The 26,320-nt window shown below is 42.5% G+C and overlaps 1 protein-coding gene across 1 annotated transcript in view; it reads right to left on the bottom strand.

Moving 5' to 3' along the window:
• ANO1 (anoctamin 1) overlaps positions 1–22,615 on the bottom strand; it is a 197,976-nt gene extending 175,361 nt beyond the window's left edge. The window contains exon 1 of the mRNA XM_048486382.1: positions 22,535–22,615. Within this exon, the coding sequence (XP_048342339.1) occupies positions 22,535–22,559 (25 nt within the window). The 5' untranslated portion in view covers positions 22,560–22,615. The remainder of the gene's footprint in view (positions 1–22,534) is intronic.
• Between the last annotated feature and the right edge of the window lie 3,705 nt (positions 22,616–26,320).

Genomic DNA, 26,320 nt, shown 5'->3' with positions numbered 1-26,320 from the left:
ACGTGGGGGCATGGCCACGTTCTCCCTAAGCCCCGCCCCTGGCCTCAGTGCTATAAAAGCAAGTGCCGGAGGTCGATAGACGGCAGTCTTTTCTGCCTCCCCAGAGGGGAGGGAAGAAGAGGTTGCTGGCTGCTGGCTTCCTGGGAGCCGGGAGCAAGGGGGACAGCAGGGGGGGTGCCCTCGACCCTGCCCATGTTGATGATGACATGGGTGGGGTCGAGGGCACCAGAAGACGACAAGGCAGCAGGAAGTCCTTGCTGTCTTCTTCCTGGTTAGGTGCAGGGCCAATTTTGCGCCCCTCCATAGGACCAGGTAATTGGCGCTTGGGGGCAGAGGATACCCCTCATCCCCGGGTAAATATGCCACTGCTCACCAGCACTGCTCCTGCCCGAGAGAGACAGAGGAGGAGGAGGAGAGTTTGGATTTATATCCCCTTTCTCTCCTGTAGGAGACTCAAAGGGGCTTACAATCTCCTTGCCCTTTCCCCACTGAGGTGGGTGGGGCTGAGAGAGCTCCAAAGAACTGTGACTAGCCCAAGGTCACCCAGCTGGCATGTGTGGGAGTGCACAGGCTAAGCTGAATTCCCCAGATAAGCCTCCACAGCTCAGGCAGCAGACCAGGGAATCAAACCCGGTTCCTCCAGATTAGAATGCACCTGCTCTTAACCTACTACGCCACTGCTGCTCCAGTGAGAGACAGAAAAAGAGGGAGAGAGGAGATAAAAAGAGAGAAAAAAGGGAGAGAGGGGGAGAGAAAAAAGGTGGAGGGTCTCCTTGTGAGCCAGCAAGCCTTGTGCAGCATTTGTGGAAGTGTCAGGGACACTGGAAATGCAGTGGTGAAGCAGCAACTGCTGCTGCTACTGTTCAGTCGCAGGAGCAGAGCTCTAGCTAGTGCACAAAAAAAGCCAAGCTCTTGCACAATAGGGGAAGCCGCTGCTGTCTTCCCCCGCCTACTCGCCATGCAAATTACTGCCGCCACCTGGAGTAGGAAGAGAAGAAGGAAGGGGCAGGCAAGCTCTGGAGGGGCAGTCATGCCATGCTTACCCGCCCAGTGGACCAGACAGGCAGGCATTGGGGCCTGCTCAAGTTCACATTCTCTGGCAGCAGCAGCACAAATGTACCCCCACATGACCTGGGTCGCAAGACCACCTCCCCATCAAGATATGCCCCTGCATTTAATTGGGAATGGCCAGTAAAAGGACCTGAAGACCTAGTTGGTTGAAAATTAATAGGGATATGAAAGTGTTTACATGATACAAGCTTTTGCTATAACAAAAGTGGTATTATTTTCACTGTGGAAGGAGCAATATTCAACTGTACATTTGCATTTATATATGTATTTTCCTGCTCATCAAAGGAGCATGGGGTAGGAGACATGATATCATCCCCTTTTATTTAAAGAATAAGAAGACTGAAATATCTGTGTAAAATATGTGGGAGAAAAGCAACCTGTGTCTGTGGCCCTTTCCCCACTCACCTTTGTTGAGGGTTGCTGCGCGCAATTCCCGGCGTGCGCAATTCCTGGCGCGCGCCCTGGTCGTCAAAAGGCGCCAGGAATTACGCGTGTCGAGGGGGCATGAGAGAGGCAGCGTTGGGGTGGCTGCGTTCTCGCCGCCCCTGAAGTGGGGAGGGCAGCTGGACCCCACACTACTTGAGGAGAGTAGCACGGGGCTTAAGGTAAGTGGGGAAAGGGCCTGTGAAAGGAAGGACAGTATGCTTTAACCTCAATCCCACTGTTCATCTGTGCAGCCAAAACTGCAGAGTCTTGTGGCAATTTAAAGACTAACAAATGTGCGGTGGCAAAAATGGAAGGAATTTATATCTCTTGGCCATTAAGTTTGAAGGCAGTAGACCTACTCAGGGCCACTTTAAAACATTGACTGAAATGAATTTTTAACTTAATAATAAAATATAACATATTTTCTTACATGTTCCTGTAATTTTGCTTTTTATTCTTTTCCAACAACTTTATGAGAGACTTTAGGCTGAGGGAAAGGAACTTATCCAAAAACCCATAGGGACTAGATTTGTGTGTTCGCTATTCTGCACTAGCAGCAAATTGGTTTAATTATCAGGGATCAGATACCATTGCTTTCTTTGTTCTCCACTGTGAGGCTTTCCTTATTTTTAACTGTGAAATATGTAAGGTTGTTCTGCTACAGACTTCTCTTCCGAGCTGGGCTGCAGCCACATTAAAAAAAGAAAGGGCCTTACAGTGATGGCGCCTTCTTGTGTATCCATAAAACTTGGCCAGTGACATCTACAGATAAATATAATAAATTTAGCCCAAGTCTACCTTAAACAAAGCAGTTTGCAGGGGGGAGCTGACCTTGGGCGTTGGAGTTATACACCCTGAATGATAGTAGCAGCTGACATGAGCAGAGAGAATTCCTCTCTAAAGGTCACCAACATACTTTTGCCAGCAGGCTGAAGAAAAATAGGCAGCTACTGGAAACCACAAGCTGGTAGCCCAGGAGGAAAAAGAGGTGCGGTTTTGTACCACATCCTCAGTGTTAAGGGAAGAGGGACCATGCATGCTTTCTGCCAGTGACAACCATCAGGATGAAAGATAATTAAGAGACGCTGTTAAGAAGCTCTATAGGTAAAAGCTTTGAGGGTTTGTCTTGATATTCCCAAAGCAAAATGCCATTTAGAGTTAGATTACTTATTTATTAATATTGATTTCTTTTAAAAAAATCTAACCTCTGTCCTCTTCACTGAAACTCAGAGTCCTCCTCTTTCTTTTTCTCTATGTGATTATTTATGCTTTTGTCTCGTCTGAATTTAACTATTCTCTGAATCTGATCAGTTTTCATAAATATCTGAGCCTCTTGTGTGGAGGTCTTATTCGTAATAAACACATTAGCAGTTCCTGAGCTTTCTTTCAAGATCTAGCCAGAATGTTAGAAGTGTTTACACATAGGATTTATTAGCAAAGTGCTGTGTGGTAGAGTAAAATTACAAATACAGCCGTGATAACCTTTGTCAAAATTAAGTTGTAGTAAAAAAGAATTTAATATAACATAGCAAATGCCTCACTGGGCTTCAACTGTTAAACATAAGGTGAAACACAAAAAACCCACCTGCTTGTAACACACTGTACTGAAGATGAATTGCAACGAATGAGAACCCCACACACGGTTAGGATGAAAACACAATCTTAACTATAAGTGTCTACAATATTTAATTGGGGAACAAGTTCTCTGCAATGCGCTTGTTACAAGGAGACAAAAGCTCATGTAAATTTAAAATATAAATCACAGTGCATTTACAATTGGAATAATACCCCCTTGCAATGTGAAAGTACAAATTCCAGTGCAATCCTTTACAGACTTAAACATTGCCAAGTAACTATACAAATGAGTAACTCCAAATATGCACACAATTTCACAACAATAGTTTTGTTGGGGAGGATAAATAAATGAAGACCTGTCTTACTTCCTGGGAAAAATGTTCCTTGTAGTCCAGCCTATTTTGCTGAAATAAAAAAAAATAGTGATAAACTGTTAAGTTACAGACATGTGGCAGAGCAAAGCAGGAATGGGTCAATATCTACACTTTCATTGGGATACTCTCATCATCGGCATCAGAAAACAGTGTTGCATATACTGAGATGGTGCCTATTTTGCTGATACTACTACTACTATCAATACAGTCAAACATTTTGAATTAAAACTTTTTTTCTTTATGGCTAGTTTAGTTATAGATCATCTTTCAACTAGAAGGTCCCCCAGGAGGTTTACAGCACAATAAAGTACACTAAAATTTAATTAAAATTCAATAAAAATGAACATCAGTAAAAGTCAGTTTCCTAGTAGTATATTATCCCCACCACACCTTTTCTCAATGGGTGCCTTCTCAGGGGAGGGGCAATGGCTCAGTGGTAGAGCCTCTGCTTGGCATATACAAGGTCCCAGCCAGGTTCATTCCCCAGCATGTGCAGCTGGAGGGATCAGGCAATAGCAGTTGTGGAAGACCTTTCTCTGCCTGAGGCTCTGGAGAGCCGCTGCCAGTTTGAGTAAACAATACTGATTTCGATGGACCGATGATCTGGTTAAAAACAAGGAAGCTTCATGTGTTCATGTGTGTTCGTGTGATCTTTCCCAAAGGGGCTTTGAATTAGGTAGGTCATTCAGAACTGAAGCAACTATTCTTACTCCCGAGGGACGGAATTCTAAAGTTGAAGGCAACAGCTAAAAAAGCCCTCCCCCAGTTTCCACCAACCAGAGGAAGCCTGGGTTGACTTGAAGGCTTGAGCATGGTTGGAGATGTTCTGGAAGTAAGCCATTTGAAGCTTTAAAAAACCATCACCTTGTATTGAGACTAGAAACTGATTATAAACTATTATAGACTATGCAACTATTATCATTCTGGTAGGTGCCTTAAGGACCCTAGTGTCTACATTTTAGAACAGTTTCAGAACTGTATTCAATAGATGTTACCAAATAGGCATTTTTAATCCAATTTATTAATTCTAATCCAGTGTTTCACTGTTCAGTGCTATCACTGCCTTTTTGATTGAGAGGAGAGGCAGAGTTTGGTATCCTACTGTATCATATTGGTAACACTGCTCCAAAGCTGAATGATCTCGCCATGTGCTTGCATGTAGATAAAAAAGTATCAGGGACAAGATCAAACCCTAAAATACCCCTTAAGCCAGTGGTCATACAGCTGAGTAAAAGTCCCCAAGGATAACCTTTTACTATCAACTGGTATTTGCCAAGGTGGAACCAAACCAGTGTAATATTGAGTCTTCCAGTGTCTGATTAATCTGGGAACCCAACCAGAGAGGTGCCATGGTTTTATAATTTAAAAATTAAAGAAAGATTCTATCCTTAATGTTTTTTCAGGGAATTCCACCAGGACACTAATTAACAGCATTTTCTTTAATATTGTAATTTAGAACCTGGTGTTTCTAAATTACCTGTGATGTAATTATCAAACTTTAGGTGAAGGAGAATAAATAAGTGAGCATGGAGCACTGAAGTCAAAGAATGTTGTAGGTTCATTGGAGGAAGGTCACTATTTGGATCAGACGGCTATAATTTAGCATAGCATTTGGTATTTCTGAGTGCACATATGTGCCATAAAGTTTTGTTAGTAAACCAGGTCAGTTGTTTTCGCTTTCACCTTCATTCACCACAAAGTCTGTAAGACAAAATCTATAACCCTTAACATTTCCAGGATTTGATTCTTTTGATCAAACAGTGTTTGATTATTTTGAATGCAAAGAAATAAAGATGCCTCCTTGGTGATAGTTTTTTTGGAAGTGAAAGACTTTGTACTGTCTCTTAACAACAGATTTCAGAGGAGGCCTTAGAGAGTCTGATAGAGGGGTCAAAGCACTGGGCATAATTTCTCTACTGCTCTGACACTATCCCTTTGATGTGTAGATTGCAGTTCTCAGAGAAACCTCCTTCCTACTCCTTCTCCCGCCTCCACTTGCACACACCTTTTCTCTATTTTGCAACCATGAGGTCCTGTATCTCCATCCACCTAGTTAGACTAGACACTAGACTAGGCACTAGACTAGGACACTATATTTTCTATTATCATATGCAGAAATGGAGTTCCTACAATAAATGAAGTATATTAGTTTGAATAGATGAAAGACTGAGTAATTTTATTCCTGGCACACATAGAGACTAGATGGGCTTTGCTGAGCACACTATAGCCTTGTGCCCGCTGCTATATTACCAGATCCAGAATCTGACAGATTTAGGGGCAAAGATTTTGAATCCAACAAGTTTTAGGTGGTTCTTTCTGTTTTTACACTTAACACAAATGTATATATTTTACACTAGCACTTATTACTTTCAGGCTAACAAATGTCTCTCAGCATGTGTTCATATTTTCTGAAACCCCTCTGACAGCAAGAGTATTATCCTAAAGAGTATTATCAGTCTAAGCCTATTCATTGCAGTAGGCTTAGACTGAAGTAACTCTGCACAGGATTGCACTGTTAGTCACTTTGAACTGATAATTCATATCTTCTTTTTTGACATTGGTGTTTTGGAAAATTGCAAATGGTTCAAAGCTATCCAAGATTCTATCCTTAATGTTTTTTCAGGGAATTCCACCAGGACACTAATTTGCTATGTTAATTTGTCAAGGATGAGATTGTGCCTCAACACAGCCACACACAGCCAACATACATATGCTAAGCCTGACCTGCATACTCAATAACCAGTTTGAAAATCATTTGCTTTTTTTAGGTAATGCATCAAATGATGCCTGCTTACATCACAGGAGGACAAAGAGGCAACAAATGTTATAAAAAACAGAAGTAAAGGGAAACTACTGAGTGCTTTGTCATAGCCTTGGAATAAGGAAGTTCTCTTGTTACTTTATTTACCTTTAATATAGCTTTTATTAATCCACTCCCTCCTTCACATTTCTTGCTAATATGTTTCAATTGATATAAGTCCCTGAGTAGGTTGGTTGTATTTGAACAGTGTACACTAGTCACATTAAATGATTTCTAAATAATGAAAATAATACTTTGATCATAATCTGGAAAAATACCTCTTCTTTATGAAAAATGAAATGTGAATGCACATGTAACCCCCATGCCCAGAATGGGTTGGCCCAGAATGGGTTGACCCAGTAAGGGGGTGGAGACTCAGAGCAGCAGAAAGGCTGAAAGAGCTCTTTGGAGAAGACAAGGCTACCAGACTCGGACCTTGATTTCTATAAGCCCTTAACACCTTGTTAAGGTAATTGCAATATTGTTAGGAACTACTGGGAAGGTAGTTGTTGTTTTTGCTATGTTGTAAATGTTGGAGTTTATTGTTTCAGGGTTTTCTTTTGTGGTTGTAATGGGTGAGAGTTCTCCTGGAGACCTTCATCATGTTGCAACCTGTTCATCAAGCCCTTGGAGTCTTCAGGAGCCAACCCACTTGCAAAGAAGAATTGGACTTGGCAATATCAGTAGACTGTAAATAGAAGGACTTGAAATGCAACCTGAACAGGACCTTGAATTGTAACGTTAAATGTTGATGTTTTAAAAGTGTTAATTGTAAAGAAAAGTAAACCATTTTGTTGTTTAAAAATTGTTGTTGCAACTCATTCCAAGTACTGCCCCACAGAACCCACAAGCTGAGGTTACACACACACAAACTTCGCCAGAGCTAACAAAGGAAACTAAGACCAATTAGTCATATAACTGAGCCACTTTCCTTTTCTGGTCTGAATGGAAACATTTGTTCCAGATATAACCAATTCTACTCGACAATCTGTGATCCTGCATAGTTAGATATGCTTTAGGAAACTGGTATAGTTCAGTGACTAAACCTGTAAGGAAATTCACAGTTCAAATAATATCCCAGCAGCCATGACTTACTATGTAGCTCAGAAAAAACCCCACCAACCCTATGCTCTTAGTGGATAATAATAGTGTACTGGCCATCCTTACAAGGTAATTGCAAGGATTTTGTGAAGTGCTGAATATGAAGTTCTTTGAACAATCCAGAGCTATATAAATACTAAGTATTATTATTGGGCTGAGCTGAATGTTCAGCAGAAAATGTTTGGTGGGTTGGGGAAAAAAATTCACCAAAGTCCGTCCTCCCTTCAACTATTTTATTTTTGTGACCCTGGCAGCAGCAATGATCACACTGTTTGCTGCAGTTGGGTCATCATGAAGCAAAAAGAGAGAGGGAAAGCACCACCCTAATTCTCTTTTATCTTGGTGAACACTGTGTAGACAGTGATGTTTGTCTGATTATGACATTTGAAGCTAAAACAGGGGATGAGCAATGCTCCCTGCCCTCATTCTGAAATTGCCATAAGGCAAATATGCTGCCCCTCTTCATAGCCTCTCAAATGCAAGAAAGAAAAGAATCTTTCAGAATGGAAGGGAACTGTGAAAAAGTGGGAGTACTTTTGTTTATTTTTAATTAATTATTTTTTATGACCCATAGTCATTTTCAATTTTATTTGGAAACGTTAAGTATCAGACTATGTGTGGTTTTCCACATTTCTGCAGGCTGATGTGAAACCAGATTCATCTTGATGATGTTCTGATTTATAGGAAAATGATGGTTCACTATGGGATAGGAACTGCCAGACTGGGCCTTGAATCTGTCAGTAAATCTCTGCTGAGGGGAGGTAGTCCCATCAGTAGAATGGGGCTTCCTCACTTTCCCCCAAAATGCGGCCTACAATTTACCTTGAAAAGTTTCTTTTAGGCAACAGTGGCTCTCTAGGAACAGCACAACGACAGAATTGGAGATCTGCAATAGGAGGGAGGAATCAGTGAATAACCACCCCACTCCATCCCCAGTAGTGAAATTTTCTATGAGATCCAATTCTGAGTTTGGTGCTGGAATCAGATGGTTAACACATACATTTTAACTCCTTATACAGGTGCCAAACTGTATTGGACTTTAATGTTTATAACTGTGTGCTTGATGGCAGCAATAAAAAAAACCTGCTCAGAAGAATGTAATATTAGTTCATGGTAATGTTCTTTGATTTTATGAATGACAAATGCAGCAGATACTTTTGGTAGACCATTGTGACTTGAATGATATCTGTCTTGTTTATTATGCAGAATCCGTTGAACTAATAGGGTAATTAGCACAAAGCTATAACAAGACACTGGAGTTCTGTGAATGGGACTCCCACAGTGCAATTTTAACAACATTTTATTTGGAATAGGCCCCACTGAACTGAATAGGACTCTAAATAGATCTGTTTGGGATTGTTATCCAGGTGTTTCCTTGTGCATAAAAATGAGATTCAGCCAATTCTAGCAGAAATAGCAATATGAGGAGAATAGGAATGGACATCCCTCTCCCCCAGTGCATGCACACACACACACACACACACCATTTTCACAGAGGCATAACTACCAGGGGGCCGGGGGGCGTGTGTGGCAGGTGCGCAGTTTTTAGGCTAGCAACACGAAAGTTTCAGGGATTTTTCAGGAGGCTCTCCTGATGATACCACCCAAGTTAGGTGAGGTTTGGTTCAGGGGGTCAAAAGTTATGGACTCCCAAAGGGGGTGCCCCTATCCCCCATTGTTTCCAATGGGAGCTAATAGGAGATGGGGCTATACCTTTGAGGGTCCATAACTTTGGACCTCCTGAACCAAACTTCACCTAACTTGGGTGGTATTATCAGAAGAATCTCCTAAAGAAACCCAGAAATTTTGGTGCTGCTAGCTTAACAATTGAACCCCTGACAGCAGCCACCCTCCCCCAAATTTCCCAAGATTCTCATTTTAAATCCACCCCCTTCAGCATGGATTTAAAGGGAGAATCTGAGGTCCCCAGTTTAAACAACATTGAAAGTGATGCTTTTGCAGTGGATAATCCACCCCCAAACAGCATCAATGGTGTTTCAACTAGACAACTAGGCACCCCTAGTTCTCCCTTAAAGATTCTCCCTTTAAGGTGGGTGCCACAGGTCGAGGGAGGGCGTTGACCCTCCGGGCCAGAGCTTGTGCCAGTCCGCTGACTCAACCCTTTCCAGCCTGCCCAACAGTAGAACTGGCCCCCTTCCAGCCTTCCCAAGCAGTAGGCCTGGGTCCCTTGCTGCCTGCCCAAGTGGTAGACCTGGGCCCCTTCCTGCCTGCCCATCAGTAGACCTGGGTGCTCCTCCATGAGATCAGCAGACAGCTTGATTTCTCTCCCCCCTCCACTGTATCTAGGGAAAATGGAGCAGGAGGGGGGCAGAAAACTCAGATTATGCCCTGGGCTCCATTTTCCCTAGGCATGCCTCTGTTCCACCCTCCTGGGGTCCGAGCAGGTAGGCTTTTGCCCTCTCCAGGCCCTGAGGAGAGCAGGAGCTGGCAGCAGGGACCCGCAGAGGGTGAGGTTATGCAGTGTGTGGGGGTGGGGCTACACAACCTCACTGGAGTGGGGGGGCGGGGCACTGCAGAGGATTGGGGCAGAAAACAAAGAATGCACACCTGGCACAGTATGGCCCAGCTACGCCTCTAGGCGGCCGCCCATGGGGGCCCCCCCGCAAAACTCAGATTTTTGCACTGGGCTCCATTTTCCCTAGCTACGCCTCTGCATTTTCATAATTGTGACCACTGTGGGGCCACTATCTGATTCTGCACCATTCTGGCAAAAATACAGGTACTGTTTCAGGACCTGTATGCTTGCTGCCACATGACAAATAGCAACTCCCAGGGGATATTTTAGGTCAATATACTGGTGCAGGGAGGAAGGCATATAGACCACACTGTAGCCACAATTGGAATTTGTCACACCTAATTTTTTACAGGGCTAAAAATGCTGGGAGTTCCATTCACAGAATTCCTAGCATCTCGCCTTGATTAACTTCAGCTGGATTTTACACAAGGTCTTTCCTATCCACTTGGTACTCTCACTCCTGGCATTATGGGGGCTGATAGGAAAGGCCTGTGCTGTTAGCCCCATCTACACAAATACCATACATATAGTACTACATAAAGCATGATACATAGTAATGATACATATAGTAACATAAGCACTGTGGGGCTTCCATTCTATTGAGTGCGTATGACCTAGTTCTCATTCAGGTGGTAAACTTGTTTATTTGATGAAGCACTTTAGATGGGATATTATGACAAACACACCTGCCTTATATCTTTCCAGACCATTGGTCAGGATCACTGTGGCTGGCAGCTGAAGTTCAGGATCTTGGCCAGAGGAAGCTCTTTCCTGGGCTGGCTACCTTAGATCTTTTATATGGCAGTGATTAAGCTCCACAAGGGATCTGAGCCAAGGCACTTCCCCTACAAAATAATCTGGTATTGGAGAAAAGAATTCTATTGTAGCCAAGGTCTGTTTTTTTTTAATCTAAAGGATTTTTAATTGTGTGGATATGGAAGATCATTCAGTCATGTGAGCCCATCTTCAATAAGCGAGGGACCTCAGATGTAGATTTGTCATCTTGATAAGGGCTAAACGAAAGAATATAAGATGTTGCTAGTAGAGTTAGCATTAGAAGGCATCACATACATTCCTGCTTAGCATTAATGAGTTTGATGTCATGATAGCTCTCTTTTGGAACAAAAAAAAAGAGCTTGAGTGTGGTTCACTTTGTCTAAATGGTTTGATTCCCTGAGCTTTCATGTTCACTGTGTTATTTAAAACAACCTTTTCCAAATGAATTTGATAATCGACACAAGTGCATTAAAAAGGCAGTTCATATAAATAAATAAATCAGGCACATTTTAAAATGTGAGTTCTTTTTAATAAAGGGTAATCCTCAAAGACTGGCAATGAAGTAAACATGCTCTTGAGTTTATTTTAATATCCATTATTCTGTTCCTTGCAGCATTTATAGTTCACTGATCAAATATGGATTTAGATAACTTTAAAGAATGCACATTATCTACTTTATTAGAGCCACAGTACAGTATGCGGTATTCTAGATTTGTGATAAATCAATGCCTATCCTTGCTATTTTTTCCTCCTTTTTATGCTGACTGGTGCAGAACCATGACCTCAGTTCCAAAGACAATTATCTTCTATTTGGCCTAAATCCATACCTAATGGAGAAGTACAGCAGAAGCAGTACAATATTCAGCAGATGAAATTATTTAGGAAAAACTTTTTCAAATGGTTTTTAAAATTATTTTGTTTGAGAGCAAGGACTAAGCTAAATGTGACACAGGAAATTAATGGTCCAGATCTACCTTTTAAAACTAATTAGCAGTCCCAGGAAGCCTTTTTGAACATTTGAAAGGTAGCATTGGGGGAAGGGAGGGTTTGAACCCCTTACTCTTGCTGTTCCCCATTTACTGTGCCTCAAGCATCCACACAGACACAAATCTGCAGTGAGCTTCAGAGCGGTGGAAGGAATAAGACAGGGGAAAATGTTCTTTCAAAGAGTTGCAAAGAGTTGCTTTTCAGTAAAACCAGCAGAAAATTCTAATGATAGATCTTCAGTGTCATGCATAGTTTGTCCTAGCACAGTTTCATGGAATCATAAAGTTGGAACAGACTCCAAGGGCTATCACGTCCAACTTTTCAAGTTTCACAAGAGTTGCAGTTGAGACCTAACAATCAGACAGCACATATTCCAGTAGCACTGGTGAAGCTAAAAGAGGATGAACTCACTCTGAGCTTTCGCAAGAAAAAGCAGGATGTCTCAGAAAACCTAATGTTATCCATAGCTTCATAATTCTAAACACACAGGATAAAATGGTCAAAAATGATATTTTATTGAATATTATATTTAATACCATCCATTTCATTTTAGGGGCATACTGAAACATTACAGGAGATCCATTAAGAGCTGCAAAAAAATATATGGACAGGTTGAATTTAATCCCTGGTCTGCTGTATCCTATTAGTAGAATATTAAAGGAAAACTGAATTTCCCCTAACATGTAGTGTACTGCAGGATCAAATATCTCTCTGTTGTAGGTATTAACTTTAACTTTATTTTGAATTTATATCCTGCCCTACATCAGCAAGCCCTAATCTCAGATGGTTGAGAGTTCCACCAGGCTGGGGTCAGTGTTGAGAAAGCCCTGGCCTTCATCGAGGCCAGATGGATGTCCTTTGGGCTGGGGATTTCCAGAAGATTATTATCTGAGGAACATAAGGTCTTCAGGGGTAATAGTGGGAGATGCAATCCTGCAGATATGAGGGCCCTGGACCATTCAGGACTTTAAAGGTCAACACCAACACATTTATCCTGATCCAGAACGCAACTGGCAACCAGTGCAGCTGATGAAGCACTAGAGATATAAGCAATCGTACTGAACTCCCAGTGAGGACACTTACCATTGCATTTTGGGCCAGCTTTAGTTTCCGGAGCAACTTCAAGGGAAGCCCAATGTACAGCGAATTACAGTAAGGTGACTTCACACATTTCTCCGAGCAGGTAGCAATCAAAGGGATTAAAATGCCAGGCAACTACTATGTAGATGCCCTCACTAACTGATTATGCAGCTTCATTGTCACTTAGGCCGTTTCCGCACGGCCAATTAACGACAGCCTGGGGGCGGTAAAAACGCTACCCCCAGGCCGCTGTTCGCACAGGCGCCGCTGCTGCAACGCAGCAGCGGCGACCTGGATGCGCTTCCCTCCCCCCAGGGCGGCCTCAGGCCGCCCTAAACAACAACCCTTTAAAGGGTTGTTGTTGGGGAGGAAGCGTCTTCCCGGCGGCGCGGTGCGAACCGCGCCGCTGGGAAGACGCTGTCTTCTCCGCTTCACTCACGGTGTACTGTTGCCGCTGCTGGGCGTCCACAGCCCCGCCCACACTGTCCTCCCACCTCCAGGGGTCGGAGGGCAGCGTGGGCGGGCTGCGACGCCCAGCAGGCTAATGGCATGAGGACACCGTGAGTGGGCGGGAGCTGGCGCTCCATGCGGAGCCGCTTCGCCGTCTCGGCCGCCTGCTCATGCGTATCGGCTATGCCCCACGCCAAGACTCTTTGGCGGCTGCAAGGAGGTCAGTATGGAAACAGCCTTACATATGGTAAAATGGGTAGATTCCACTCAACACATGCAAATAACACTTGCTAATTGCACCCTTGTTAACCAATGCAAATGGTTTTGTCTCCCCACCTGAACATTCCAGAGGTATATATACTCCACTTGCTTTACTATCATCAGATCCTCTGAAAATGCCAGCCACAGATATAGGAGGAAACATCAGGAGAAAATGCCACTGGAACACGGCCATACAGCCCAGAAACCCCACAACACTCTAGTGATTCTGGCCATGAAAGCCTTCAACAATAAATGGTTTATTTATTTATTTTATCTTATTTTTATCCCACCCTATCCCAAAGGGCTCATGAGTCAAGGAGAATAAGAAACACAGCATCCCAAAAAAAGAATACCTACTACAAATATTTGGATTTATGGGAACAATGTTAAATGCTAATACAATTTTTCCAAAGTTCTAGAAAACACAGATACATAAGAACTGAGTGTTCTAATGAATAAAGTACAGTGATCACAATTATTTTTGAAGTAAGCACTTCACTGACAATTACCATATAAGCCAGTGTTGTGTAATGGTTAAGAGTGTCAGATTAGTATCTGGGAGACCCACTTGTGCCATGGAAGCTCACTGGGAGACCTTGGCCAGTCAAACTCTCCCATCCTGACCTACTTCACATGGTTGTTATGAGGATGGAAGAATGATGTAAGCTGCCTTGGGTCTCCATTGGAGAAAAAGTCAGGGTAGAAATGAATTAAATAAGAAAGAAAAATTAAAATTACCCCCCAAGGGTAAGTATTTACAGCTCCACTATTTATTTTATACTGTTTACATTTGCTAGCCTAGTTTAGTCATTATTCCAAACCACGGTACACTATTGAAAGTTTAGAACTCAAATCATGGTTTAAACTTCCCAAGCATATAGATTCAGTATAGTTTAGAGCTGTGTATTTACATCTTTCATCTGCCCAACACTTCCTTTCTATGGTTCAGTGACTATAGAAAGCAGTAGGTTTAACCATAATAACGATTTGTTAATTCAGACATCAAATCAGACCATGATTAGTATGAACTCATTTTTTTAAAAATTCCTGTTTGATCTCGATTGCAATCTATAGTTTGTCATTTTGGACATCACATTAACAGCCCAATCCACAGCCTGAGGTGACTGGGGATGGCAGCACTACTGGGCTGCCTCATCGCTGCCAGAGGCCTTCCGGGCAGCACAGGGAGGCTGCAAAAAAAAATCCAGCTTCCTTTTTGGTTGCATAAGTACAAAGCCCTGGCTGTGGTATTTCTGACCCTAAAGCTTGGGTGGAAGCCGACTAATGTCGGCTCCACCCCCAGGAACATCCCAGCCTCCCCCCACCACCACACTGGCATTTAATCAGATGCCAGTGTTCCTCTGCGGAGGTGCTCACTTTCAGGTTTCACTGCTGTGGAGCTGTGGGGCACCTGACTGCTAGCATCTTTACACCAGCTAAGGGGGCAATTGTATTGGCGCAGCCCAGCACAGCTCCCACAGCCCATTCCCCCCCTCATCTGGACTGGGCCATAAACCATTAATAACCGTAGTTCAATGTGAGTGATCCATAGCTTCTATACCTACACCAGCAGATTTTATATGGATGGTCAAAGGATAGAAGTATCAGGCAAGGCTTTAAAAAACCACTTGGTAAATGTATCACATTCTTCACATGCTTAAGCTTCTGTTTCAAAACAGGAGCTTTTTTTTTTAACATCCAAGTACTGCTTACAAATGAGGCATGTTAGAATGAATGAAAAATGCCAATAAACACACCATTTCTTTCAGTGGGAGAGGCAGAAGTAGTGATCAGTCTCAGCCATCTGTGGATTAGACATAGTACTAAAAGAAGATTGTGACTTTGTGCAGAACCATGCTCAAGGTAAAATCACCCATCTCAGGAATAGCCATGGAAAACACAATGACTCAGGAGGGCTCTTTGAGACACATCTTTAAAGATCATTTCTAACTCACAAGAAAGTTTTCCTTCACAATTACTCAGCTTTGTTGACAGATAACCAGATAGGTGGAGCACTTTCTGTATCTCTTCCCATTCATCTTCACCTACTAATTACTGCATGAGTTTCTCCAGGAAAGTGTGGTGGGAAAGGGAGTTTTCCTATAATTAACTCTGAACTCAAGAGCCATCAGGATTGTTCTGCCTATTCTATCCACACTCTGCAAGCTAACCGACATATCTGATGAACATACATGGGTTGGGGGTGGTGGTGCTACAATTTAAATACTATAATATGAGAATAAACTACTTTTATTTTTAATTTACGTAGAAACAGAGGATTTCTATTTCTGTACGACTGAATGTTTCACTCACAATATTTGTAATTCTCTTTCTACAAAGGTCTGAGATGGTTTTGGATCATTCTGAACAGTTCAAACTATTCTTTGCACAGCTTGGCTAAATTCCTGGTTCCAAATTCCTGGTTCAGCTCCAGCTGGTTCACTTTGACCTCTATAAAAGACTTTTAATGGATGATCAGAAAAGCAAGCAGAATGGAACCACTGAAGAGTCATGCTTTATGCCCTGACAACGGGGAAATGAAGCACAGAAGATATATTTGCTATAACTACTATGCAAATTTGTGTTTTTTTCATTGCTGTAGTACAAATTATAGTTTGCATCACAGCCATTTAAAAATGTTGTGGGTCTGCCTGCCAATGCCTCCTTGGATGAGAAAGAGTGGGAGGAAGCCCTTGGAGGCTGTAGGAAGACAAGGAAGAGATTCTGTCTGGTTCAGAAACAAAATTTCAGGCAGAAGTCAGTGCACCACACCCTTAATCTCACAGCCTGAGGTTACAAGGCTGAAACAGAAGCATTGCAGCCATCAGCCTGATCTCCAGGAGTGCCAGAGTTTTTGGAATGCTGCAGAAGGTTGGCTTGGAGGGAGGCACAGGAGCAGTGCCAGACAGCACAGTGCCCAACACTAATCAAGCTGTGCCTGTGAGCTTGAGTCACCACAGAATCAGGGCTGACAGCCACTGCTCAGTGATGGATGACTCAGCAGGTGAGGAGTGGTACCTGTGCCTGATCAGGGTTTCCCTGATAAAAGCAGTTAGAGAAGGGTGGAATGGTGTGGAAACAATGTGTCTATTGTGTAGCTGCTGGATCTGTGCCTTAGATTGGATTGGACTTTATTTTTTGGCTTCAACCCTGACATGGAACTATGATCTGCTTGTGCTTTCTGGATTTGCCCTTCTGTTTTAGAACTTGGACTTATAACTACTTGTGTGCTGTTCCTACATTGTGCCTTGGACTATACTTGCTGCTTGTTGCCCCAATTGCCTACCTGCACCTGAACAACAACCAAAAACCAGTTCATAGCAATGGCTGCTCTATCAGGTTCTCTGTCCAGTTGTCTCAGTATTAGTAAGGCTTGAGGTGATAAGATGTTTATTTTTTATTTTATTAAATTTCTATAAAGCCTCTTCTTCTCGGTGTGGTTTCCAACATGATACATACATAATAAAAAGTATCCACTGTGAATTACATTTTTAAAAACTTTACATATATCTACTGAAAAAGAAGATAATGAAAGCATCTACTTTCACCAAGCCCCAGTAAATCTTCAAGAGAAGGGGCAGATAAAAACAAAGCATATTATCTAATAACGGGGATTGGGGGTGGTGGTGGTCAGGGGGATGGAATGGAGGCCAAAGATGGTAGCCATTGCTTCCTGAACCATATGCCCGGCTTCCATAAGTTCTCTAAAGGCTGCACTTTCTGTTTGGTCTAGTCTACTGTTAATACCTCGAGATCTATGATATCCAGGAGGAAAATATGCTACAGCTTGCCTGCTCAGGAAATTCCCTACGTTTCTCCTTTGTCTTCTAGAACTTAAGTAAGCCCCCCTTCAACCAATCACACAAGGACATTCCGCACCAATGTTGCTCCTCATCGTTCTGACTTCCAGTTCTCCCCTTACTTGGTTGTAGTGCCTATAGGGAGCCAGTGTAGGTTGATGCAGCATGGATCACAGAGGTGGAATGTACATTTAACACCCTCCTGCACCCAAGGAACAGTGGATGCAGATGCACCACTTAGCAGCAAATTGATACATACTATGCATTTCAAGAAAGGTTGTTGGAACAGCTATTAGTGTTTTATTGATTTTCTGAAATGATAAATATTTTATGTCCAGATTTTGCATCCGTTCGCCTTGTACATTACTCACATAGTTCCAGTGAGCTCAGAGGAGCTACATGTGTTTCAATTTGGCCCTCATAAACACTGCTAAAAAGCACCAAGGTGTGGAAAAATATTTGCGTTCTATCAAATTTACTTTTTAAAAATTGTAAATATAAAGATTATCTGGGACACCTTCTGCCCTGAGATAGAAGTCTCTATAACCATATTCTTCTATTAGATAAGAGAAAATCAGAGAAATCTACAATATATTGTCATCCACCAAAGTGACTATGCATTTAACAAATACATCGTGCTACAGATGCCTATAGGACAAGGACTTAGGTTAGTGAAGCGAATTCAGATGGTTCAGGAAAGTATGTCACCATCTGCAGATGAAAGTAGAAGTTCTCCACAATTACTTAAAATTTAGCAGTGCCTTAAATGCAGCTATTTCTGATGTCTTAGGACTAGTGAATAAACTCTGTGATTTTTAAAAATATATATAATTTTTAAAATGCAGAGATATATAGCCTATACACAAATTTACAAAAACTAATAATGACCTTACTTGGCAATATAATATCTTAGCCAAAATTAGACTTCAACAACAATTCTATTTGTTGAACATCTTTCCCATTCCACAGTGCTCTTAATCTAAACAGTTGATATGTCTCTATACTTATTTGTGTCCACTCACCAGGAGGCAGTGGAGTTGTTGGCTTCCAGTCCCCTGTAAATATAATTCTAGCAGCAGTAATACAATAGACCACAAGTTATCAGTAATACAATAGATCACAAGTTGTAATACAATAGACCACAAGTTATCAGTAATACAATAGATCACAAGTTGTAATACAATAGACCACAAGTTATCAGAAACCTTTGGTATGAGGTTAAGCCAACAAACCTCAATTGTTAAAGTTAAATCAGAACCAAAGCCAGGTTGAATTCTAGCAAAAAAAGATTGCCAAAAGTTGTTAGCCTGAACATGTGCACCACATATGGTGAAAGCTGGCTTTAGGAAAATTGTAATACTATCTGATGGATTCTTGTAAATTTTCACTAGATCATATGGAGATAAATACCAGTGATGTAACATTTTCAGAACATTTTCTTTGAATTGGGAAGATACCATAAACCTAGAACCATATTTAATATGCAACTCCACATTTCACATGAAATAATTTTACCTAGATGTTTTCTCCATGTGCTAATATGATTCCCATATGTTGATTATAAAATTATCTTTGTTGTATCCCCTGCTATTAATTATCAAGCTAGCTGAAGGAAAAGTCCTTAATGGCATTTTAACCAACGATTACTCAACAAAAATTTCAGGGTCATCTGGCTGATTTTTCATCCATTTTGAGATCCAAGTTAACCTGGCTGAATAATAATATAATTTAATACTGGGAATAGCTAGATCTCCCTGATTCATTTTCAAGGAGTAACCTAGAATTTTTACCCCTTTAAAAAAATCCCTGATAAACCTATTCAATTCATTTTGCCAATTGTTTAAGATTTTACCAGAGATAGTTATGAGAACATTAAATAGCAAGTACCATATTTTAGAAATGAACATTATTCCCAATGCATATATATGCCCTAAGAGTTAAAGCTTACATGATTTGCAAAGAGTCACATTTCTCATCTCAACTATAGTTGAGATATAGTTGACTATATCTGGCAGGGAGCACCAGAGATCTATGGACTACTAATGTTCTAAAATTTTGCAACCCCCACCCCCTGGCCGCAATAAAGCTGTTTGAGTTTTGAGCTCTGAATTCCCCTTTTCTATGGGGCCAGGAGGTAGAAAGGGTGAGGATTGTCGAGGAAACTCAAAGAAGGGAGTGCAGTGGTCCCCCATCAACCAGTTCCTGCTTGCCAGTCACAGACTTGTGCCCAAAACCTACATAGACTTTCCACTTGTCTACCATCCACCCGCCTTCTCTTGACTCCTTGGCCCAGCTCACTAGTGCAATTTGAAGCATCCTGGTTACAGATGACCTTCACTGAAATTAATGAGGGTAAGGGCTGGTGGTGAAGAATGCAAGTATTGTCTTGGGCATAGACTACAGTGCTACTGGTAATGCATGTCAGTGGGGCTTCTTGTGCGTGGTGGCAGAGAGCATCTTGGCCATGTACCATGCCATATGGACAGATGTCCTCTATGAAGAGGTGAAATTAATGACTTTGGGGCTGGGCCCATGCTTGGAAAGTGTGTGACCTCAAGATGATGGATGTCTCGTATGATCACATCATCAAGAAAGATGTGGCTGATGTTATGGCAGGCATGAGTGCCATGATGCTGGTGCCATGGCAGTGAGTGGTCATGGTGCTGATGTGCTGAGTACAAAACTTCTAGGTATTCAGCCCATGCCTAGGATGGAAAGGTCACTTCATGTGGCTTTCTCCATCACTACTGACCACCATGGCTTCTTCCCCCATAGACAAGTTTCTAGGTGTCAAGGCTATCACTTGCTCTCATTTTGAGATGAGTGGAGAGAGGACTGAATTGACACAGACTGTTGACAGTTGCCCACCCACCCTGCAGTCCATCATAGAAGGGGAGTGCTCCAATGTTAAGGCCCCCTCACCCCAGCCTTGATGCTTCCATGAGATAGTTGCTCTAGAGTGCCATGGGAAGCATTCCCCTGGCACTCTGCAGGGGGAGATGGAGGTGACCAATCACATGGACAAAGCAGGGGTGGCCTTTGCTGACCAACGTGCTTGTGCTCTCAGCCCAGTAGGGGAGTGGCATTCTTAGATCTGTTCTGCCCATAAGCCACTAGAGAGTTGATCCCCGCAGCTTGGTAGGTGCCAAGCTGCCAGTCTCAGGCAGTGAAGGAGGCAAGGGCAGCCAGTGGGACCATGGGGTCAGCAATCATGTGGAGCTGGACCTTGTCATAGCTTCCTTTGGTCTCCCAGAACTGGCTCTATGTTCCTTGACATTAGCTGAGAACACCATGCACCTCCTACATATCTTTCCCCACATTACACAGAATAGCAATCATGGGCTTGGTCGTCTTGCAGACTCTGGAATCTCAGAGTTGATGGGGCCGGGGCCATGGATCAAGGCCATGCCATTGGATGACTGAGCTGTTGGGGTCATGGAGATAGGGGAGGAATTAGAGAACAGCTGCGGGGATCAACTCCCTAGTGGCTTATGGGCAGAACAGAGCTAAGAATGCCACTCCCCTACTGGGCCGAGAGCACAAGCACCTTGGTCAGCACAGGCCACTCCTGCTTTGTCCATGTGAGTGGCAATTGAACATAAGCACCTCAAGTGGCAGGAATTATGATCATCTTTTGCTTGAGGCCACTACTGGATGGAGAGACTGGTTGCCACCATAATGATGGCTGCTAGGCACCTAGCGGGGCTGCTGAATATCATCTGGGGCCTGGGGGAGAGTCAGGCTGAATATCATCTGGGGCCTGGGGGAGAGTCAGGGATGTGTGGAGAGACTACTGGAGGGGACCTTTTGGAGTCACATCATGCCTCAGTCCTAGCAGCCACCCCACCAGAGCGATTTTCAGCCCCACACGTGACCTGCTGGAGCACGCCTGGTACACAGCGCTGCACCCCATCCCCTTGCAGCTCCGCCACTGATTGTGCATGTCCTTTTAAGTCTTAGCTCAGTTGAAAGTTCTTTAGACATCCATCCTAGTTTCCTTAGACACTTCCCATTTTTCCTTCTCACTGAAATTATTTAAAATTGTGCCTTCAAGATCTCACTTTTAAAAAACTCCTACATCATGCATTCCCTTCTCTTTTAACACTTTAAGGAGGAGTGACCTTTAGCTCAGTGTTATAAACCTTTTCATTCCCTATAGCATATGTTCTCAAATGATGAATATGGGAAGAACCTCAACTGTCTGCCATCCTTCTGATCACCATATTGCCTGAATAAAAAAAGACATATATTTTCCAGCATTGATAAATGAAGTCAGAAAACCAGACTTGTTGAGAGTATGTTTTTTCTTATATCAAAGCTGGAAAATATGCGTGTTGTTCTGTTCGCACAAAATAACTGACTGTTATTTAAACAGGCTATTGACTTTGCAGGACCTAACTGCTTAGGATAGTCTTGTAAACCATTAAATAGAAAAGGGAAGGGTGTTGACCTTCCACTGTGAAAACAGATACCAAATCTTGACGGACCACTGCCACCATTGTTTTACTCATAGAGCCAATACTTAGATAAGTTGTGTTTAAATGTTCCATAAAAATTTACTTCCACCAAAAGAGATCAAAATGCATTTCAAAATATATTGTTATTCCTCAGGGATATTTTCATTTCTCCCTCTCAAAGGAACAGGAGTTTTTATTCCTGTCTATTTACTTGCTAACTATGAAAACTTTGGCTATATTACTAATTTAATTTTACTATCTCTTATACAAAGTTAGACAACTTTGGTTTGCCAAAGTTACATAGCAACATATAGACGCCCATCATTATTTCACAGGATTACATAGCACATTGGTAAAACAGGAGATTCAAGGAGAGCTTGTTGTGGTTAATCAATGGATTTCACTGACTTCATCCTCTTCTGAAGTTAATGATATACAGTGCCACCCTAAACAGTTACATTTTGCTGAGTCCACTGTAGTGAATTTTCCTGGGTATGAATTTCACTGATGAATGCTTATTTAATAGTAGTTGGCTGTTTGTATTATATAGTTCTGGTAAATATGTTAAATTTAGTTTTCACTAATCAGTGCCAAATGGAACTCTCATCTTGAAAGTGCCATTTTCTTGCTAAAATACATTATTAGTATAGGTTTACTAAAAATTAATTGTGATTTTTATGGAATGAAGTTGATATTGCAGAGCTGTTAATAAGACAAACAATGGTAATATTAAATAATGCATATACCGTCGTTTAAAACATACATTTAAATAAGGATACTGAATTTAAAACGCACATACAAACATATTTGCAGATCCTGCAGCGGAACAGCTTTCTTACCTGTTAGCAGGTGAGTATAATACATTTTCCAGAAAGGATAAATTATCCACACTCTCTGAATACACCCCTCTCATACCAGAGTATATTAGAAATGAAAGGCAAACAATAAGGTGAAGCAGAAAAGTTTCAGGTAATTAAGGCGTGGCTGAGAGTTCTAAAAGAAGTATTCCTTTGTAGTTCTTTCACAAGTTTAAATCATAACTGGTCAGTAGCATGTGCTGACTCTTGTTAGAATCACTTTCATAAGTTATATCCAGTCATTCTTTAAAAATGGTTTATAAATATGCAGTTTTATATTCAAAAAGCAACAATACTTATTAGACAATGATTTTTTTGTGAAGGAGATATTTTCATTCAATATGCCACTCTTTAAATGAATGTCTATGTTGTGGTGGAAAAAATGAAGAATGTTAAGAGCATGTCTGAGTTATTGCATTTACCCCCATCCTCCTACCAATGAGCTCCAGGCGTTTAGGATTGTCTCATTCTGATGTCACAATAATCCTGTAGGGTAAGATTAAGTAGAGAAGCAGTGACTTGCCCAAAACCCTTGGCAAGTTTCATAGCGAATTCATAAGACTGGATGGGAAAGACCTACACAAATGGTCTCAGAGCAAATATGCCTTACTGGTGCAACATTCCTTCTCTCACTGTCTTGTGGATATAAGTAAATGAGACCAGTGGGGATCTGAAAAATGCTGGTTTCTCACATGTAATTCAGCTACATATCATCATGGCTCAGAATGTGACATTTTGATCTGTGAGAATGTTTAGCCCTTGAAAATACTTAGAACCGTCTTTTTGAAGTCCCTGATTTAAGTGGTTCTTACTGCCATAAAGCTTTGGTCCTAAATCTTCAAGACAACTCAATCACTTCTATGAGCTGAAGTGCCTTTTGGAACATTTTATTTGTTATTTTTTATTTAAAAATTTGTTGAACTCGGCAAATCCCAGCAAATATCTTTTTGTGATACACAATGTTTAAATCCCAATGCATAATTGGACGATGAACCCTTGGCCAGTTGTCGGGCAAGACACACAAAGATCCAAGCCCTGTGCATCCTGCATGTCCATTGGCCATTGCTGGGCACACAGAGCAACTGCTCCACAGACCTTGCAAAGCCTTTTTGCCTCACCCCTTGTCAGATTCCCCGTACAGACAATAAGGGTTCAAGGTTTTTATTGAAGACATGTCCGGAACATAGAAAGAGCGTTCTCGCGAAAACCGCACCAAACTCTTGATAATATGAGTGGGAGATCCGCACCCCCACATGAGAAGCAGACAGTTCATATTGTCCAGCCTGGAGTCCTTTCCCAGCCTCAGAACTCCAAGGCCACAGCTGGAAGTGATAACACAGCACCTGCAAAAGCTAAAATGATTCCCTGCCGCCAATGGCACCATCATGACACCCCTCCCCAGCAACACATACAGTACCTTTCCCTCAAGCTCCTGGATGCCTCCATTAGGCACGGCTCCTTGGCTCTCCACTCCCAATGCTCCTGCTCAAGTGTCAGCCTTCAAAGAAGGTCTCCTGCTGGCACTTCCTGATGGCCTGGCAAAGCACTCCACTCGCCACTGCTACTCAGCTCCTAAGAGGCCCCTGCCGGGCCCATTGGGTGCCTGCCACCCGCTGCTGGCTCCACAGGGCACCTGCCCCCCACGGACTGCTGTTGCCTGCTGCTAGGCCTACCAGACCATCCCTGGGCCCACTGGACAGCTCTCCATCCTCCCCCAAGTAAGACTGCCTGCTGCTGGCACCACAGGGCACCTGCCCCCTTTCTGGGGGGAAGGACATTGCGACGGCAGGGGAGGAATGCTTGCTAGAGCCCATTGCATCCTCTCCTCCCTACAATGGGCTTTAGCTGCTAGTCTTTTAATAATTCCCTTCTCTTTCCCAACAAGTTACTTTGCAGTTCAATTCCTGCAGTCCATTACATTGACTAGGAAGCCCATAGAATGTTGCCAACGCTCAGAATCACGCATTACTTACTGCCCCATGTCTTGCGTTAGCACACAGATGCTGCACAAGCATATTAAGGGACAAACTACACTAAATATATAGACAATGCATTTATTTCTTATCTAAATTACAATAAAGGAGGAGCCATGCAGGTATTTCTGTGGAGGGTATTCCATAGAAGGAATAATGCTTCCAGAGAGAAGACCCTGTCCCAAGTCACCATGCATTTAATTTGGCAAGATGTGAGCACTCACAGGTGGACCTGGGTGGCGTCTTAATTGGGTGGGAAAGGTCATATAAGAGAAAAACATTCTTCAGGTATAACAAGATCACTGTGCCTTTTTAGAAAATGTGCAACCACTTTAGGAGGAAAGTCTTTAAAACGCAATAATGTTGTTTTTTTAATCTGGTGCTTTAAGCAACCTGTATACTTCTGAGTTTTTACCTTTGCAAAAACGTCTTTTGAATCCCATTGGGAAAATTTCTCACGGAGAAAATTTTTGAATAGAAAAATGGTGAGTAGAATGGATGAAGTGCCCCTTGAGTCCAAATTCTTCCTTTCTGAAGTAGCTTTATTTTTAAAAAAGATTTTAGATGCAACACATGCTAGCATGAAATGTGTGCAGAGCCATGTATACACCATAGCTACAGCATGGAGCATAGGTGGCCCAAGCATCTGCCATTTTAGGAATGAAAAGCGTAACAGAAAAATAGTGCCCTGCTACATATCTTCCGCATGATTAAAAACCATGAAAGAAGCAAGAAAACTGCCTTAACCTAGTGCACAGAGTGTAAAGGAACAGGTAGGGGATTTCCTTCTCAAAAGGGCATCAACTTGTTCATTTCTAAATGGCTGCAGAGTGCCTTGCCATGCTTGTGCATGGTCCTTGCTACACGGCACCAGCTCCACATCCCAGTTGGCCAAGTCTATGAAGGAAAGAACCAACAGCATACCTTAAGTTACAGTGGGCATATCTTATGACACTGCATCTGGAGACACTCTGGGGGCACCTTGGTTTGGTGGTTTTATATACATCCCACCACCAGCAGCAGTGGCGTAGGAGGTTGAGAGCTCGTGTATCTAATCTGGAGGAACCGGGTTTGATTCTCTGCTCTGCCGCCTGAGCTGTGGAGGCTAATCTGGGGAATTCAGATTAGCCTGTACACTCCCACACACGCCAGCTGGGTGACCTTGGGCTAGTCACAACTTCTCGGAGCTCTCTCAGCCCCACCCACCTCACAGGGTGTTTGTTGTGAGGGGGGAAGGGCAAGGAGATTGTAAGCCCCTTTGAGCCTCCTACAGGAGAGAAAGGGGGGGATATAAATTCAAACTCTTCTTCTTCTTCTTTAAATCTTCTTCTTTGACATGTCCAATCTGCTTCCAAAAAGCAGCACAACCTCCCCTACTGCCTCCTCCAGGTTACTGCTGTTATCATTTGCTATGGGCAATGACAAAGGTAGAAGATCACCCTCCATATCAGGGCCTGAAGGCAGAGATGTTCCACTAGTCCTATGGTTGAGGCAGTATGGGAAAACCATCTGCCTGCCTTCTCCCTCCCATCCTCCCAACTTTTTCCTATCTTCCTTTTGCACCTCTTTCCTCCATCCCTCTTCTTTTTTCTTCCCTCCTTACCCTTCTTCCCTTTCTCTTTCTTCCTTTCTCTCCTTGTTTTCTTCCCTCCCTGCCCTTTTCCCTCTTCATTTTTCTCTTATGGAAAGTCTGGAGATTAAAAGATGGATGTGCTGCATGTAACGTAGATGGAATTACTAAATTGTTTATCTCTGTGGGAAATTAGAACTGGAAATATTGGAGCACCAAATTTTT

This window comes from Sphaerodactylus townsendi, linkage group LG02, assembly GCF_021028975.2.
Source record: "Sphaerodactylus townsendi isolate TG3544 linkage group LG02, MPM_Stown_v2.3, whole genome shotgun sequence".
Classification (NCBI taxonomy): domain Eukaryota; kingdom Metazoa; phylum Chordata; class Lepidosauria; order Squamata; family Sphaerodactylidae; genus Sphaerodactylus; species Sphaerodactylus townsendi.
Note: the sequence above shows the minus strand (reverse complement) of the source record. Positions and strands in the feature narration are given on the sequence as shown.